Source organism: Atta cephalotes (genome assembly GCF_000143395.1).
Source record: "Atta cephalotes unplaced genomic scaffold scaffold00028, whole genome shotgun sequence".
NCBI classification, from domain to species: Eukaryota; Metazoa; Arthropoda; class Insecta; order Hymenoptera; family Formicidae; genus Atta; species Atta cephalotes.
The window spans coordinates 3,571,784-3,587,461 of record NW_012130092.1 but is presented as its reverse complement, the minus strand read 5'-3'; the positions used below and the strand labels follow the sequence as shown (position 1 = coordinate 3,587,461).

Here is a 15,678-nt window from a genome sequence, read left to right as displayed (position 1 = left end):
AACACCAATACAATTATTTCTCATTTATTTTTTTAATCTGTACGTGTGATAATTTTTTTTGAACGAAATATATATATATATATATATATATATATATAAAATAAAAAATATAATAAAAGATAATAATAAAAAAATTAATTCTTTTGAAATAATTGTTGATCCAACAAAATAATTCATGAAATATTTAAAATTTGTGATACTTCACAAACTTCAACAAACTTCAATAAACTAAGTTCATTCGTTCGACAATACTAATGAAGTTATACAATGTTAATTATTATATATATTTATGTGCTATAAGAAAATTCATACATAGTCATAATAATTGAAATTTGAATATTTTATAAAAACATGTATTATATATAATGACAATGAAATATAATTACACACACACACATATATACACACACACTATATATATATATATATATATATATATATATATAGTACATATCACAGATGTGATATTAACATATGTACATATATAAAATGTACATATATAAAAAGTTCCCAGAATTGTAATAAATGTTATTAAATTATTAAATTATTATTGAATTACTGTAATCTGTTTTAGATAGATTTGATACATTAATCTAAAATCTGATGCTTTGTTCTTTTAGCAATTTTTGATTAAAGAAAACTAGCTACGATCTTTGTCCTCTTCTCTATCCTCTTCATGTAGCTTATCTTTATTTCCAAGAATGCAATTAAAATATAAAAAAGAAATATAAAAAGAAAATTTAAAGATGTTGCAAAATTTGAGCAAAATTGCAGAAGGCATTGTCAAATATAGAAAAGCAAATAAAAAGACTGTTGAAAAAAATGCTTAGAAAACTTATAAGTTTTGTACATATATTACATTATGTATATGCTTCACTGTAATATATTTAAATAATAAATTTGATAAATATTATTATTTACATGTAATTATTAATCGATAAAAAAAGAATTTATCGCTTTATAAATATTTTATAAAACTATTTAAATTATGGGCCATGGCACATAAAAAACTTAAGTAGTAAGTAAATTGGCCATAATGTAAATAGTAGCAAATTCAATATATTAATTTTCTTACTGCTTATATCTATTTAAACTTTTTTGTATGCCATGACCTTTCAGGTAACCAAATAGATCTTATTATATCAATCACTGAAAACCAGAATCATTCCTTGGAAAAATAAAAAAAAAGATTAAACATGATGCAAAGATTAATGTCATATAATAAAAATTCTTTCGACTTCCAATTAGCAAACTCGAGTGTCTGACCAACGTAAAGTAAAAAGGAATAAAAATCGATACAAACATGTAAGTGTTACAAAATATTTAATTTGATATTTACTATTTAATTTAATACTTTTTTTATTGCTAATTGGACTGTGGAGAATTTTCTTTTTCCTGCTTTCGTCAAATTTTAAACATATATTAATATATTTCTGTAAATACAAAGAGTATATACTAATTCGACTATAAAAAAAAATAGATCTAATGATTCTGATAATTATTCATTAATATACAATATTGCAAATAATATTGTTGATATAAGCATTTATCAAAAAATAATTAAATGCTAAAAAAATGATCAAGAATACTAATCTTAATTTTCTTACAATTTAATGAATTTTCGCGCTGATAATTTTTGAATTATTTTTTATCGAATAATTTATAAACAATTTGTAAATCATGTTTCTTGAGTCATATTTAATTCGAGACCAACACTTTCAGGATCTAACTTGGATTTCTTAAACTGTTTTGTTGAATTTTCTGAAAAGAAATTTAAAACATCTTCAGAGTCATGCAATTTTCTATTGTATCAATCAATATAAATCAATTTATTATATTCGAGTACAATAGATATAAAAAAATTAATTACCTTGGTAGAAATGTTTCGCAGTACGTTTTCTGATTTCTTCAATACCTTCTTCCGTTTGTGCCCACTCAAGAACTAATCTTCGACCATATAAATGGGTACTTTGACATAGTGCCTTAAATGCTTTCTATAACAAAATGCGAATTTTATACATATATATATATACATGCACACACACACACACACACATAAAGTTAATATGAGACTAATGCAGTTCTCATTCCTTATACGTTTATAAATAATTTAATTTTTTCTGCTTGACTTTTATTAAATTAAATAAAATAAACACTAAAAATTTTTACCTTTGCATCTGATTTAGTATAATACTCAATGAAAGCGAATCCTCTATGCTTCTCAGTGCCGACCAGTTTCTTCGGTAATCGTACGGCTTTTAACTCACCATATGATCTATAAAATTATAATTAATTAATTATTATATCGTAATGTCATACAAAGATTATATACATGTATGTGCGCGCGCGCGCGCGCGCGTGTGTGTGTGTGTGTGTGTGTATGTGCGCGCATACTTGAACAATTCTGTCACTTCCTGGACAGTTGCTTGGAAGGGTATATTTCGTACTAAAATTTTAGTGCCAGTCTGTTCGGTGATCTTAGATTTCTTTCTTGCTGTTTTGACATCAGATCTAAAATATCTCGTGGTTATTAAAAATTCTCGGCTTTTCAATAAGATAGAAATAACTTACATTAATGTTCTCTCAGATCGTTTTAATTCTAAGCTCTTCCCATCGAGTACTGACATCTGCAACGTTTTTAACGCACGATCTGCGTCAAATTTTCTTTTATATCTTATAAATCCATATCCCATAGATAATTTTTTAGCAGGATTTTCTGGATCCATTTTAGTAGCTATTGTGACGTAATGAAGAGGACCACATTTGCCGAAATACTACAAATGTAAAATTATATTACTGCAAAAAAAAAATTGATATCATTTTTAAGTACTTACATCTTTCAATTGTTCTTCCGTAGTTGAGAAATTGATATTTTTTACAAAAAGTGTTGTATCTAATTCGGGCGGCTCATTTTCTTCTTCTTTACACATATTATTCTTATTTTCTTTAAATTCTTTTATGGTTACTTCATCTTTAACTTCTTTCAAATCTGTTGATTTTTTTGTAGTCACATTATTTTCAATTGTATTATTTTTAGATGCAGGTGTGATGAAACTATTATCTGGCGCCCACTCTAGATACAATGGTAAATGCTTATATTTTGTATAAGCTAATGCGCGAAAAGCCTTGCGTGCTTCGAACGGCTCCAAAAATTCAATCAGCGCTGTTATGCCCGCTGGTGGCAATATAATACGCGCAAGTTCTCCATGTTTGGCAAACATTTCTTGTAGTTCATTTGGTTTTGTTTCAGCCGGCAAATTCTTCACCAAGATTATAGTATTTGATCTCTTCTTCGATGCTTCATTAAAAGCATCCAAACATACGCCGTTTTCTTCTAAGAAAATTTTTGTATCTTGAACCAATTGCGTTTCTCCTAACGCTAATTTGACTGCAGCACTCATTCCATTCGATTCATCTTCCAATAACTTCTCCTTCGTCGTGTTGTAACGACTGACGATAGCATTTGCCACAGCGTTTTGTCCAAGAAATAATGTATTCCAATTATGTGACGAACTCGCAGTTGCCTTAGTCTGTAATTCTTTCTTTTGTTTATAAGTTAAATTTTCAGTATCAATATCCTCTAAGGAAGTTTTTGTCTTCCCAGGAAGAATATGTAACATTCTACCATCTAATATAGAACCGTCCAACTCGCTGTAAGCTTTTACAGCATGTTCTGGCATCAGAAATGTTATTGTGCCAAACCCTTTTGGTTTCCTAGTCATTCTATCTATAGGTAAATCCACTTCAGACAGAGGACCATATTTTTCAAATAATTTTCTGACATCATCCTCTGTAGTCGTATATGTTAGATTTCTAATAAACATTCTTCCGGATTCTGCAATACTTTCTTCGTTTTTTAAAGCTTCTTCTTGTTTCTTCCATTTAATATTAGTCTTATTACAAGAGTCCTTATTAGATTCAATTTCCTCTTTTCGTTCATATTTGGATACAAATATTTGTTTCCCTTCTACATAAATAAAAAATATACTTAAAAATGTGCAAAATATTGTATATTTTATTTTAAATTGCATTTAATTTTGTTTTACCTAGGAAACTCTTATTTTTCATAAGAGCTTTTTTCATGGCTTGTTCTGTTTTGAATCCCACATAAGCTATACCTTTAATTTTGGGAGGAATTCGTATAGATTTCGGTTTTATAGGACGAAAAAATTGTTTAATATGCTTTTTCATATGTACGTATGCAAGTCCTCGTATTTTTACAGTATATAATATCAATGGACCATGCTTTGATATATCTTTTGTCAGAGATTTTATTCCACTCTGACGTAACCAATCAGGTTCGTCTTTTCCACTTGAAAGTGTCACTTTTTCTAAAATAATACATAAATATATTTTCTATAGTTATTTTCTCACTCTACAAGAGATACAAATTACAATATTCAAATAAGATAAAATTTATTTTTAAAAATAATATATTAATTAATAGAATTCCTAGCATATGAATTCTTCTACAGAATATTATGTTTACAATAAACATTAAATTCAGTTTAAATTCTATAGTTTTTATAAATAGATTTTATAAATATAAAATATGTTGAATAAAAAAAATATTACTTTATTATGCAAAATAGTACTTAAAAAAAAGTTGCTTAATAATACATAATTCAACAAAGAAAAACAAGAAAAGAAGAAAATACTTCTTCCTTTTTCTCACCTGTCTTTAGATTAATTTCTTTAGATTCATCATGTTCTTCATCTTCAGATTCATCACTAGATTTTTCAACTTCGTCTTTTGGCATACCAATATCATTTTTCCAAACTGTTTTTGCATCTTTATCAGTATGTGTTTCAAGAAATTCCATAAATAAAGGATCATCCTTATGCTAAATTTAACATAATAATTTTAACAATTTTCTTTTAATTAATAGAAACAAATTATATATTATATAATGTATATAAATAGATATAAATAATTTATTAACTAATGAAGTGAGAAAAAATTTTAATGTACCTTTTCAAGTGCTTTTTTAAGTTCATCATTTTCTTTTTGTCTGCCTTTTTCTTTTTTTCTTTTTGTCACTTTTGTTCTTAGCTTCTTCAGTATTTTCTGTCAAATCTAATGGTTTTACCTTTGACTTTACATTAGATGTTTTATTAACATTATTATGAGAACTATCACTTGCATATTTGCTCCATGATTTTGGCTTTGAAGGATCGCCTAAAAATATCATACAAACAAAATACATTCATATATCAAAACTATTAAATTATTATAATAAAATTATAAATAATTATAAATAATTATAAATAATTATACTTACCTAAATTTGCACACTCCTCAACATATATTTTAGAAGTATCAATAAATGTTTGATCAAAATAGGATTGTGCCAATTTTGCTTGTTCCTCTAATTTATAGCCAATAAATCCAAATCGTCGAAATTTACCATCCTTTGTGTACTTCAATTGGACATCAGTCACAATCCCCTTTTGACTAAATAATTCTTTTAATTTGATATCTGTAACCTAGGTAAAATAAAATATTTTATATGTATGTATTACAAAGTGTTAATTCAGTAAATGTATGCATTGACCAGTGTATACATTTGCTAAAGTTAACACTTTGACTGATATATAATGTATAATAACATTTTATTTATATATTGTATATGAAATTAAATAAAAAAGATCACATGTGATTTCACCCACTTACACTTTTTGGCAAATTTTTTACAATTAAACGAGACATTTTATCTCATTGATAATTATCCGTATTTAGAAATGAATGAATGATTTTATTTATATTCAAAGATAGAAACTGCGTATCCAGCATGTGCAATTTTAAGATATAAGATTACATTACTTGAGCATACATGAGAAAATGAAAGTATCAATTCAAGCATGAAAAAAAGTTTAGAATATAGGTTATGTTTCTTATGTTACTGCACATTGCATGCGATAAGCGATGAGCGACGAGTGGTATCCAATGAGAGCTTTGCGTGAGAGCTATGTCACATAAGAAAAAGCAAAGCTTTTAGAGACTCCTTTATTGGATATCGCTCGTCGTTCATCGCTCATCGCGTCTAGAGTCCTAGACTGTGGTCAAAATCTCGCTACAAATGCTTTGAAGCATTTGATGGACCAATTAGAAGAAAGAATTTTATAAACTGACCAATTAAAAAACATTTCAAAGAGTTTGCAGCATCGCGTTGATTATACCCCCCATATTTATAAGAGAAGCGATTGGTATTAAGTTCTGATTGGTTCTGATTGTAATCACGTAGTTAGCAATGGCCTAGTTTTCACCGAGAGTTTAAACCGATCAGAATGTACCAACCAACTAGTCGAACATTCCTCTGTCGTTCGACTATTAACAAGGGAATACTCGACTGTAGTTCTTATATTCTAATCCAGTTTAAATTCTCCGGTGGAAACTAGGCTACTGTCAGGAAAATTTCGGAACGTACTTTTGTACTTACATATGTATCCTTTCTGCACCAGTGTAGAAAGTTCAACTACAAAGAACAGACCTATGATTTGACGTTTTCACTGGTTTTCACAGCAAATTGGTCGAAAAGCCGCGGACGAAAGCATCGCCGATTTCTCTATTTTCTGTATAAGCGAACATGGCGCGTGGTAGTAGTGCTGGTTTTGACAGGCATATCACGATCTTTTCACCAGAAGGCCGACTATACCAAGTAGGTAAGAATCAAAAATATCTCAGATACGAATAGTTATCATCTGCATCGTCACTCGTATAAATTTCCTATGTGTTCCTATTTGTTTGCATTTTATACGATTCGGTATGATCTGCATTTTAAAATTTATTGAAATGCCTTTTTTCTTTGTATCTCGCACAGAATATGCCTTTAAAGCTATCAATCAAGGTGGCCTGACGTCTGTAGCCGTCAAAGGGGTTGAGACAGCAGTTTTTGCAACACAGAAGAAAGTGCCTGTAAAGATCTTTTAAACATCTTCCTATTAGAACTTAAAATTTAGTTTCTTTCAATTCTTTGTACATCTTATTAGCTTAACATTTATTAGAAACGATAATTTAGTATTTAGAAATACATGTTTTAATTAATAATCATATTTATATCAAAGTAATATCTTCCTTTTTATAGGACAAGTTACTTGATGCATCCAGTGTCACTCATGTATTTCAGCTGACTGACTACATCGGTTGTGTCATGACTGGTATGATAGGTAAGTTCAGATAATTTTTAGCTATGCCATACTTAACATTCTCTTTCTAAGAGTGAATTGGATGCATTCAGTAGACACATCTAGTTTCCACCGAGAGCTTAATCTGAATCAGAATGTAAAAATCAACTACAATTGAGTATTCCCCTTTATAGTCGACAGGAGAATGAGTTTATATAAATATAAAAACAGATTAAACTGCAAACTTCTGAAAATATTTTATTGTGTTTAGATAAAATATATAACTCTAAATTTGAATTATATTTGCGTTTTACTTTTATACTCGGATATCATTGCACAATAGCTTTAATATACATCCAATTAAATTCATTGTAATTCCTATTCCACAGCTGATAGCAAGTCTCAAGTACAACGTGCACGATACGAAGCAGCTCATTTTAAATATAAGTATGGCTACGAGATACCTGTGGACGCTTTGTGTCAGCGTATCGCAGACATTAGTCAAGTATATACGCAAAATGCAGAAATGCGACCTCTTGGATGTTCCATGATGCTTATTGCATATGACAAAGAGAAAGGTCCATGTATTTATAAAGCCGATCCAGCGGGATATTTTTGTGGATATAGAGCTATCTCCGTTGGAGCAAAACAAACGGAAGCTAATTCCTATCTCGAGAAGAAATTAAAGAAGAAACAAAACTATGATTATGACGAGACTATACAACTAGCCATTACTTGTCTGTCTACAGTCTTGTCTGTAGACTTTAAACCAACTGAAATTGAAGTGGGAGTTGTATCAAAGGATAATCCCAAATTCCGGTAATTTATGAAATAATTTTGATATTAATGTTTCATATGTTGGTATCAAAATTTTATTTTCCATTGCTTTTTAACAATTTTTCTGTTACAGTATACTGACCGAACAAGAGATTGATAAACATTTAACCGCAATTGCCGAAAAGGATTGATAATGTTGTATACAATTCATAAGAAATAAATATGTCCTGCCTGATACACTTTTTTACTTAATATTTAATGAACAAGATTAAAGATTTGTGCAGAAAAAGGGTTTATCGCGTTAATAAACACTGCTATGGTCATATCAAAAAAATTTATTTCCTTCATTATATTATTAGCCTTAATAATATTAAATTCATAAAATTAAACGATTCTTAGATTATTATTTTCCTGCTGCAGTTGCCAGTGGATTCCTCAGAACCAAGATGACAGAATCTCCACGTAGAAACATTTTTGGAATAAATCTGTCTTTATTTACTGGTTTTGCCTATTTGTAAATGATTAAGAATATGAATATTATTAATAATTTACATAATCTTACTTTACTTTTTTATTTTAATTTTTTGTTAGACTTACAATCGAATATCTTAAACGTTTTATTTATTATATCTTGAAATATCAGTTAATTATATCCTTTTCTTTCTAAATTCAAAACTTACTCAACAATAGACTCAATTTTTTCATATTAAATAACAATTATGTAATTACATATATATATATATATATATATATGATGTATCAAATAATTTAGTAATAAATATCAGGTAATTTGATACAAATTTATACCAATGAAAATAAATCTAATTAAATAAGAGAAATTCCTATGTTTGGTCCTCTGATAGCAAGTTACGTTATTTGTCATTTTATCGTCAGGATTACTACCAGGATCAAAACCAACTTTAGTGTTTAAATATTTTTATGTGAATTTATATACATAAAAGTTTTGCTCATAAATGCATTTTAAGAAAAAGATTTTGGTGCACTGTTTACAGAATCAGATATGTACATAATCATAGAGAAATACTGAAACACTTAAAATCTACTTTAATCAAATTTTTTTCTTATTTAATTAAATAATTTGGATAATCACTGACAATTCAAAATTTAAAATAAATTTTAGAATTATTTAATAATAAAATACAATTTGAGTAATTTGCTAGAAATGTACGATTACACATACCTTCTTCTTGCCTTTTCCTGTACGTGGAAGTTCTGTCCACATCTCTTTTACATTTTCTAAAACCATATTGCAGTGTCTGTCAAAAGCTTTTACTCGTCCCAGTAACTTTTTGTTATTTCTGCAGTTTATTAATACTTGGGTATTATTTTTCACTGATTGTGTTAAAACTGAGAGAGGTCCGGTGTTAAATTCCTCCTCTTCTCTTTTTGCTAATTCCTCTGGCGTCATCTCAGATTTTGGTTTGGTTAGAGATGACCTGATATTCAAAAAATGTCAATAATATATTACATGATATATAATACTAAAAATGTTTAGTTAACTTTTTATATGTTAATAATTAATAATGCAAATAAATAAAGTTATACGTGCTATAATTGAGGTTATCCTTGATATAAACTGTGATAGATTAACATTATATATTGAAATATTAATGACATCACACAAGATATTATAAAGCAAATACTTAACTTACATTTTGTGATGTTTTTGTTAAATAGTATCGAATATTATCAATTCTTTTGCGATAAAAAGACACTAATTCCTTTTATTTTTCGAACGATCGTAATTATCTACTGTACTGGACGCGATGAGCGATGAACGATATCCAATGAAAACTCTGCTATGCATCATCACGTGAGAAAAAGCAGAGTTTTCATTGGATATCGCTCATCGCGTCCAACATGCAGAAAGCATTATGGTGGTTGTCTGCTGCACTGGACAATGGTCAAAGCGCTGGCTGTATGTTACAGATTACAGCCAATATAAATGATGCTTTAGCAATTAGTTTAGTATAATAATATATATAATAGAAGTCTGTGATTTAGCTCTACTCATGTCGTTCCTAATTGTTACTGCATTTCGTCGGTATGAGATTTTCTAAGATTTTCTAACTTGAAGGTTAACTTTTTTAATATCTTTCTTTTGTTTCATGAAGTATACATTGATGCTTTTTCTTCTTAAATCTTTGTTTTTACACCCATGCAATGAAATGAATATATTTTTATCATTTTTATCAAAATGAAAAATGATAAAGTTAAAATAAACAATTATGTAGAAACATTGTTTATATCCTCATATAAATCATATTTGATAAAATTCTGATTAACTATAATATCTATATTATTTTATTAATGTAAATAAAAAAATTATGTATTCTTAAAATTTTTATTAATTTTGTAGCTGTTTGGTATGATAGAAACAGATTAGATAACATTAATTATATATTATATTCAAACACTCGTTAAACAACTTTGAGTTAACCACGCAAAGTTTATTAATTTAATTGGGAGAGAGAGCTCATAAAATTTTTCTAACTATATATAACTCGACCATCCTTATCGTTTTCTATCAAATAGTAAAAAAGTTACATATTCTTTCCTCTTCCATGATCTTTGATTCAAATTTTATTTATCTCGACTGACGTAAAATTATATATTGATTATATATATCTATATATTGATTATATATACCTATATATTGATATACTTGTTATCTACACAGAAATGTGATTCATGTAAACACGAAAGAAGAACAATATTCAGTAATTATCAAGCATAACAGAATTTCTGTCACAGAATTTCAGTTATTCACTGAGCTTTTATATAAAAATGTCGGTGAAAGGTAAGTCATTATTATGCTATAAACATTTAATATTATATCATTGTTATTTTTAATGAGATATATTGATAATTTTTCTGTTTTTTCTAAAAAAACAGGTATTCTATATCTATTAATGATAAAATTTTATCCAATTTATTTTATTAAATAATTTTATTAAATAACATGAAATAGAAATTATATTATGATAATATTCTGTATTATAAATTTTCATATGGTTTAAAATGTACAAAGAAAAGATTATCTAATCAAATACGCAAAATGATAAAGTATCTAATCTGTTATATAATATTGCAGCTTTAGTATAAACTGATATATGAATATATTTCTCACAAGTTTTTTTTTCATAATATCAGAAATATCCTAAAATTTAGGATATTTCTAATAATATTTTGATAATGAAGAAATATCCTTTAGAACCTAAAAAATCATCTATTCTATGAATTTGTGATAGGTGACGAATCATTAGAAAGAAGCAAGAATGGAACAAAAGATATATCAAAAAATAACGCCACATCATCAGCATTTGATCCAATTGGTTAGATATAAATAATAATATTTTTCAATATCTAATAATAATTTTTTTTATTAAGATTTCTTTTGCAGAGCATCAACATATAAGATATAATCCATTAAGAGGAGAATGGGTATTAGTGTCACCACATCGTATGAAGCGACCATGGGGAGGTCAAATAGAACATAATATAGATGAGGAGCTTCCAGATTATGATTCCAATAATCCACTTTGCCCAGGAAATATTAGAGCTAGTGGAGAAGTTAGATTTGATCTATATTTTGTCTGTAATATACTATAATATCTGTGAGTTTTAATGGATTTCCCAACGTTTTACCATAGGAAATGAATATTTCATTCTCTCTTATGTATGGGTTTCCAGATGCAAGATAATTTATTTTCCATGATAAAATGTTGAAATATCTATTAAAATGTTTCACTTTATGCAAATAACGTTTTGCTGTTTTAATTCATATCATTAAAATATTAAAATTCTTGACTTTATTTGATAAAAGAATATTTTGCTATATTTATTTTAATATATCTCTTGCATTTTTATTTATATTGGTATTGCATTATTCTTTTATTTACAGAGATTTCTTGACAAGAAAATTTTTAATTTTAAATATTTAATACAATATAAAAAATTTCACAATAAAGCAATTTATTTGATCAAATTCATTTTCATTATTAATATGAATTAATTAATAATTAATTTTTTTATATATTATGTTTTGTTTAATTGAATATATTATTCATTGAACAAATTAATTCATTGAAGAAATTGATATTCTGTACAGGTAACTCCAATGTACCAAAATACGTTCTCGTTCGTGAATGACTTTCCTGCTTTACTAGAATCAGTACCAAATCCACCAAAATCCGACGATGAATTGTTCCAAATGGAATCTGCTAAAGGTACCTGTAAAGTGATGTGCTTTCATCCAAAGTCAAACGTAACAATAGCATTGATGAAGATTTATGAAATCAAGGAAGTAATCAAACAGTGAGTAACATTGTACAAAAAATATGCATTCAGAGAGATGCTATTAGTGTGCGCATTATTTGTGTTGTTTTATCTTTATCATTCAATGTAAAATAAGAATAAAATAATACAAACAGCGCTAATAGCGTGTTCCCGAACACACACTATGTACTCGAATAGTCATTACTTTTGAAAAATGAACATTGTATAATGCAACAGATGGATCTATGAGATGTTGGACTTGGGTAAAAAATGGATCTGGGTCCAGATATTTGAAAATAGAGGCGCTTTGATGGGCTGTAGCAATGCACATCCTCACTGTCAGATATGGTCCAGTTCGTTTTTACCGAATGAAATTAGAATAAAAGACGAATATCTCAAAGATTTTTATATACGTAATAAGAAACCTCTTCTTATTGATTACATGCAGAAAGAAATTTTAAAAAGGGTTGGTTATTATAAATAATGCCAATTTGATACATGAATATTATCAATATTGATATAATGTAAAAAAGCTCAAAAGTAACGAGATTTATCTTTATCATCTAGGATAATTTTTTATTCAACTTTAATTAAACTTAAATAAATTTACATTTTTAGGATCGCATTGTAATAGAAAATCGTGATTGGATAGTTGTAGTGCCATTCTGGGCAGTTTGGCCATATGAAACTATGATATTACCCAAAAAACAAGTAACTAGAATGCAAGAATTATCAGACAGTCAACAAGAATCTCTAGCTGTCATCATGAAAAGATTGTGTACAAAGTATGATAATCTCTTTCACTGTTCTTTTCCATATTCAATGGGATGGCATGGTAAAGAATAACAATCATCAGATATTTTATTTATTATTTACATATCATTTTAATCTAGCATAATTTACAATTACTGATTCATTAATATATAATTAAAGGTGCTCCAATGGGTTCACATCAGAATCGTGATTATCCATATTGGACTTTTCATGGACTATACTTACCACCTTTACTACGTTCTTCTTCCATAAAGAAGCACATGGTCGGTTATGAGCTTTTAGCTCAAGTACAAAGAGATCTAACACCAGAACAAGCAGCAGAAAAATTAAGAAACTTATCAGATTCTCATTATAAACATCCAGAAACTAGTCTAACTGTAGAGGAAATAGAAAAATATTCAAATTAAATTTTATATATATATATATATACAAATAAATTGAAATACAATATATTTTCGATAACCATATATACAAAAATCTATAAATGTAATAAAGTTTATATTACATTGTCTTGATGATAATATTCAATAAAATATATTAAAAATATGTTATATCACACACACACACACACACACACACATACACATACATACACACATCATACAACAAGTGATACAATTTTCATTTAATATATTAATATTTAGGAAACTTTTGATCAATCTTATTACTCCAAGCATGGATACCTCCAATTATGTCTCTTATTTTCAAAGTATCTTCGATAAATATCTTTTTCAAATATTGAACAGCCTTTTGTGAATCATTTCCACGTCTGCACATAAGATATACTGCAAGAGTAAATACAGTCTAAGATTAATTCTATCAATCGCATAAAAAATAATCTAACAAAAAATTATAATATAATGGAAATATAAAATATATCTTACAATCCACTGAATGATGTTCTTTTTGCACCTTCTTTATATTATCTTTTATTAGCTTTAAATTATGATCCTTGCTAAGCTGTGTGAAAGGAATATTAATAGAATCCTGTAAATGGCAGATTTGATATTCTTCAGATGAACGTACATCGATCATTATGTGAGATTTTGATTCCATTTTCATGATCTTATTATATTCTTCAACTGATATTCTTTCTTCTTTCTTTAATAAATTTAAATTGAGATCTTTATCATTAGCTTTTGCACCACAAAATTTTTCATAGTCTATTAAGTCATGTATAACGCGATGTTCCCCGCAAACTGCACAGTTTATATTTTTTGGACGTAAGCGTACATTATGGAATTTAGTTTCTGTGCTATCAAATAATAAAAGCCGTCCTGAAGTTATGTCAGGCATATTAAGTATTATTTTTAATGTCTCCAGTGCTTGTAACACACCAATTATTCCAACAGCTAATATTCGTCATGAAAAATAAAAATAATATTTAATTGTAAATTGTGAAACATATGTATATAGAATTTAGTAAAAAATAGAAAAGTTTACCTGCACCAAGAACACCACCATCTCCACAGTTTGTTACAGTTTCTGGTGGTGGTGGATCAGGAAATATACATCTATAGCAAGGACCATTGTAATTAAATACTGATAAATGCCCTTCAAATCTCAATGCTGATCCAGAAACTAATGGTTTACCACTCAAAACACATGCGTCATTCAACAAATAACGCGTAGCTACATTATCTGTAGCATCTATTACAATATCATAATTTTTTATGATATCCAAAGCATTTTTACTATCTAATTGAATCATATATGGAATGACTTTTACGTAACTATTTAGCCTGTGAGAACAAGAATATGAAATAGATTTTTTAAATGTGAATTAAAAAATAAGAAAAGACTATTACATATAAAACTTAATTATATCTGCAAAAACAATTTTTATCTAATTCCAATCAATATACAATTAATTCATAATGCTGTTATACCGATTAAGACTTTCTGCTGCTGCAATTACTTTAGCGGTACCTATGCTTGTTTCTGTATACAATAACTGTCTATGAAGATTATTTATTTCAACATCATCATAATCTACTATGCCAATGCAACCAATGCCAGCACAAGTTAAATACAATGCTGCAGGGCAACCGAGACCACCAGCTCCGACAATAAGTACGGAACTGTCCTTTATCTTCTTTTGACCTAAAAAAATGAGAATCTATTAAAAAAATTATGTCTTTTTATACATAAATTAAGTTTATTGTCACGAGATATAGTAAAATAATATTTTATTCAGAAATTTATTATACTTTTCTTTATGTATATTATAAGCAATCTTATGGCATACCTTTCACACCAACTTCTTTCAAAAAGAGCTGCCGACTGTATCTACAAATTTCGTCGTTGTTTAAACCATATTCTTGAACAATTTGTTTTTCACGTCGCAAATGAATTAATTTAGCCTCTTTCGTACGTAACAGTTTACGTAATTCGGTAATTTCTGCTACTAATTCGTCCTCACTTATATCTATTGATATATTATCCATTGTGTGCGATGATTCAAAATTTTACCTTTTTACTTTTTTTAATTCTTTTAACTTGATTATACAAAAGAATAGATGATAATAATTATCGACGTAAAATTAAAAATATAATAATTTTGAATATTTAATATAAAAATAATATTAAAAATAAAAATCTTAAACTTGAATCAAAGTGTACGTAATATATAGACCCGATTCATCTATATACTCAATCGTAAAAAAGAATTATTTATATCAAGTTAAAAGTAACATTTTTGAG

The 15,678-nt window shown here is 27.6% G+C and overlaps 5 protein-coding genes across 5 annotated transcripts; 2 read left to right on the top strand and 3 right to left on the bottom strand.

Annotated features, from left to right (window-relative positions):
• Positions 1-1,404: 1,404 nt before the first annotated feature.
• On the bottom strand, positions 1,405-5,861 carry LOC105620709 (probable RNA-binding protein 19). Its single transcript, XM_012202199.1, is given in 12 exon segments — positions 1,405-1,761; positions 1,871-1,994; positions 2,170-2,275; positions 2,395-2,511; positions 2,572-2,774; positions 2,835-3,967; positions 4,047-4,331; positions 4,676-4,844; positions 4,973-5,012; positions 5,014-5,179; positions 5,283-5,487; positions 5,675-5,861. Coding segments are annotated over 12 exon segments (2,667 nt in total). The 5' UTR covers positions 5,711-5,861; the 3' UTR covers positions 1,405-1,678.
• A 708-nt stretch (positions 5,862-6,569) lies between these two features.
• LOC105620708 (proteasome subunit alpha type-6-like) lies at positions 6,570-8,139 on the top strand. Its single transcript, XM_012202198.1, has 5 exons — positions 6,570-6,663; positions 6,822-6,916; positions 7,086-7,167; positions 7,515-7,944; positions 8,036-8,139. The coding sequence occupies exons 1-5, from the start codon at positions 6,588-6,590 to the stop codon at positions 8,091-8,093; spliced, it is 741 nt and encodes a 246-aa protein (XP_012057588.1). The 5' UTR covers positions 6,570-6,587; the 3' UTR covers positions 8,094-8,139.
• Positions 8,140-8,240: 101 nt separating this feature from the next.
• Positions 8,241-9,331, bottom strand: LOC105620707 (probable small nuclear ribonucleoprotein Sm D2). The gene is made up of 2 exons (XM_012202196.1): positions 9,104-9,331; positions 8,241-8,410 (listed from the first exon to the last, which is right to left on the bottom strand). Exons 1-2 carry the CDS (start codon positions 9,329-9,331, stop codon positions 8,306-8,308), a joined length of 333 nt encoding a protein of 110 aa, XP_012057586.1. The 3' UTR covers positions 8,241-8,305.
• Positions 9,332-10,710: 1,379 nt separating this feature from the next.
• LOC105620706 (probable galactose-1-phosphate uridylyltransferase) lies at positions 10,711-13,382 on the top strand. Its single transcript, XM_012202195.1, has 7 exons — positions 10,711-10,723; positions 11,175-11,258; positions 11,327-11,496; positions 12,035-12,240; positions 12,439-12,667; positions 12,820-13,036; positions 13,135-13,382. The coding sequence occupies exons 1-7, from the start codon at positions 10,711-10,713 to the stop codon at positions 13,380-13,382; spliced, it is 1,167 nt and encodes a 388-aa protein (XP_012057585.1).
• Positions 13,383-13,608: 226 nt separating this feature from the next.
• LOC105620705 (adenylyltransferase and sulfurtransferase MOCS3) lies at positions 13,609-15,422 on the bottom strand. The gene is made up of 5 exons (XM_012202194.1): positions 15,224-15,422; positions 14,865-15,078; positions 14,419-14,717; positions 13,860-14,327; positions 13,609-13,760 (listed from the first exon to the last, which is right to left on the bottom strand). The coding sequence occupies exons 1-5, from the start codon at positions 15,420-15,422 to the stop codon at positions 13,609-13,611; spliced, it is 1,332 nt and encodes a 443-aa protein (XP_012057584.1).
• Positions 15,423-15,678: the final 256 nt, after the last annotated feature.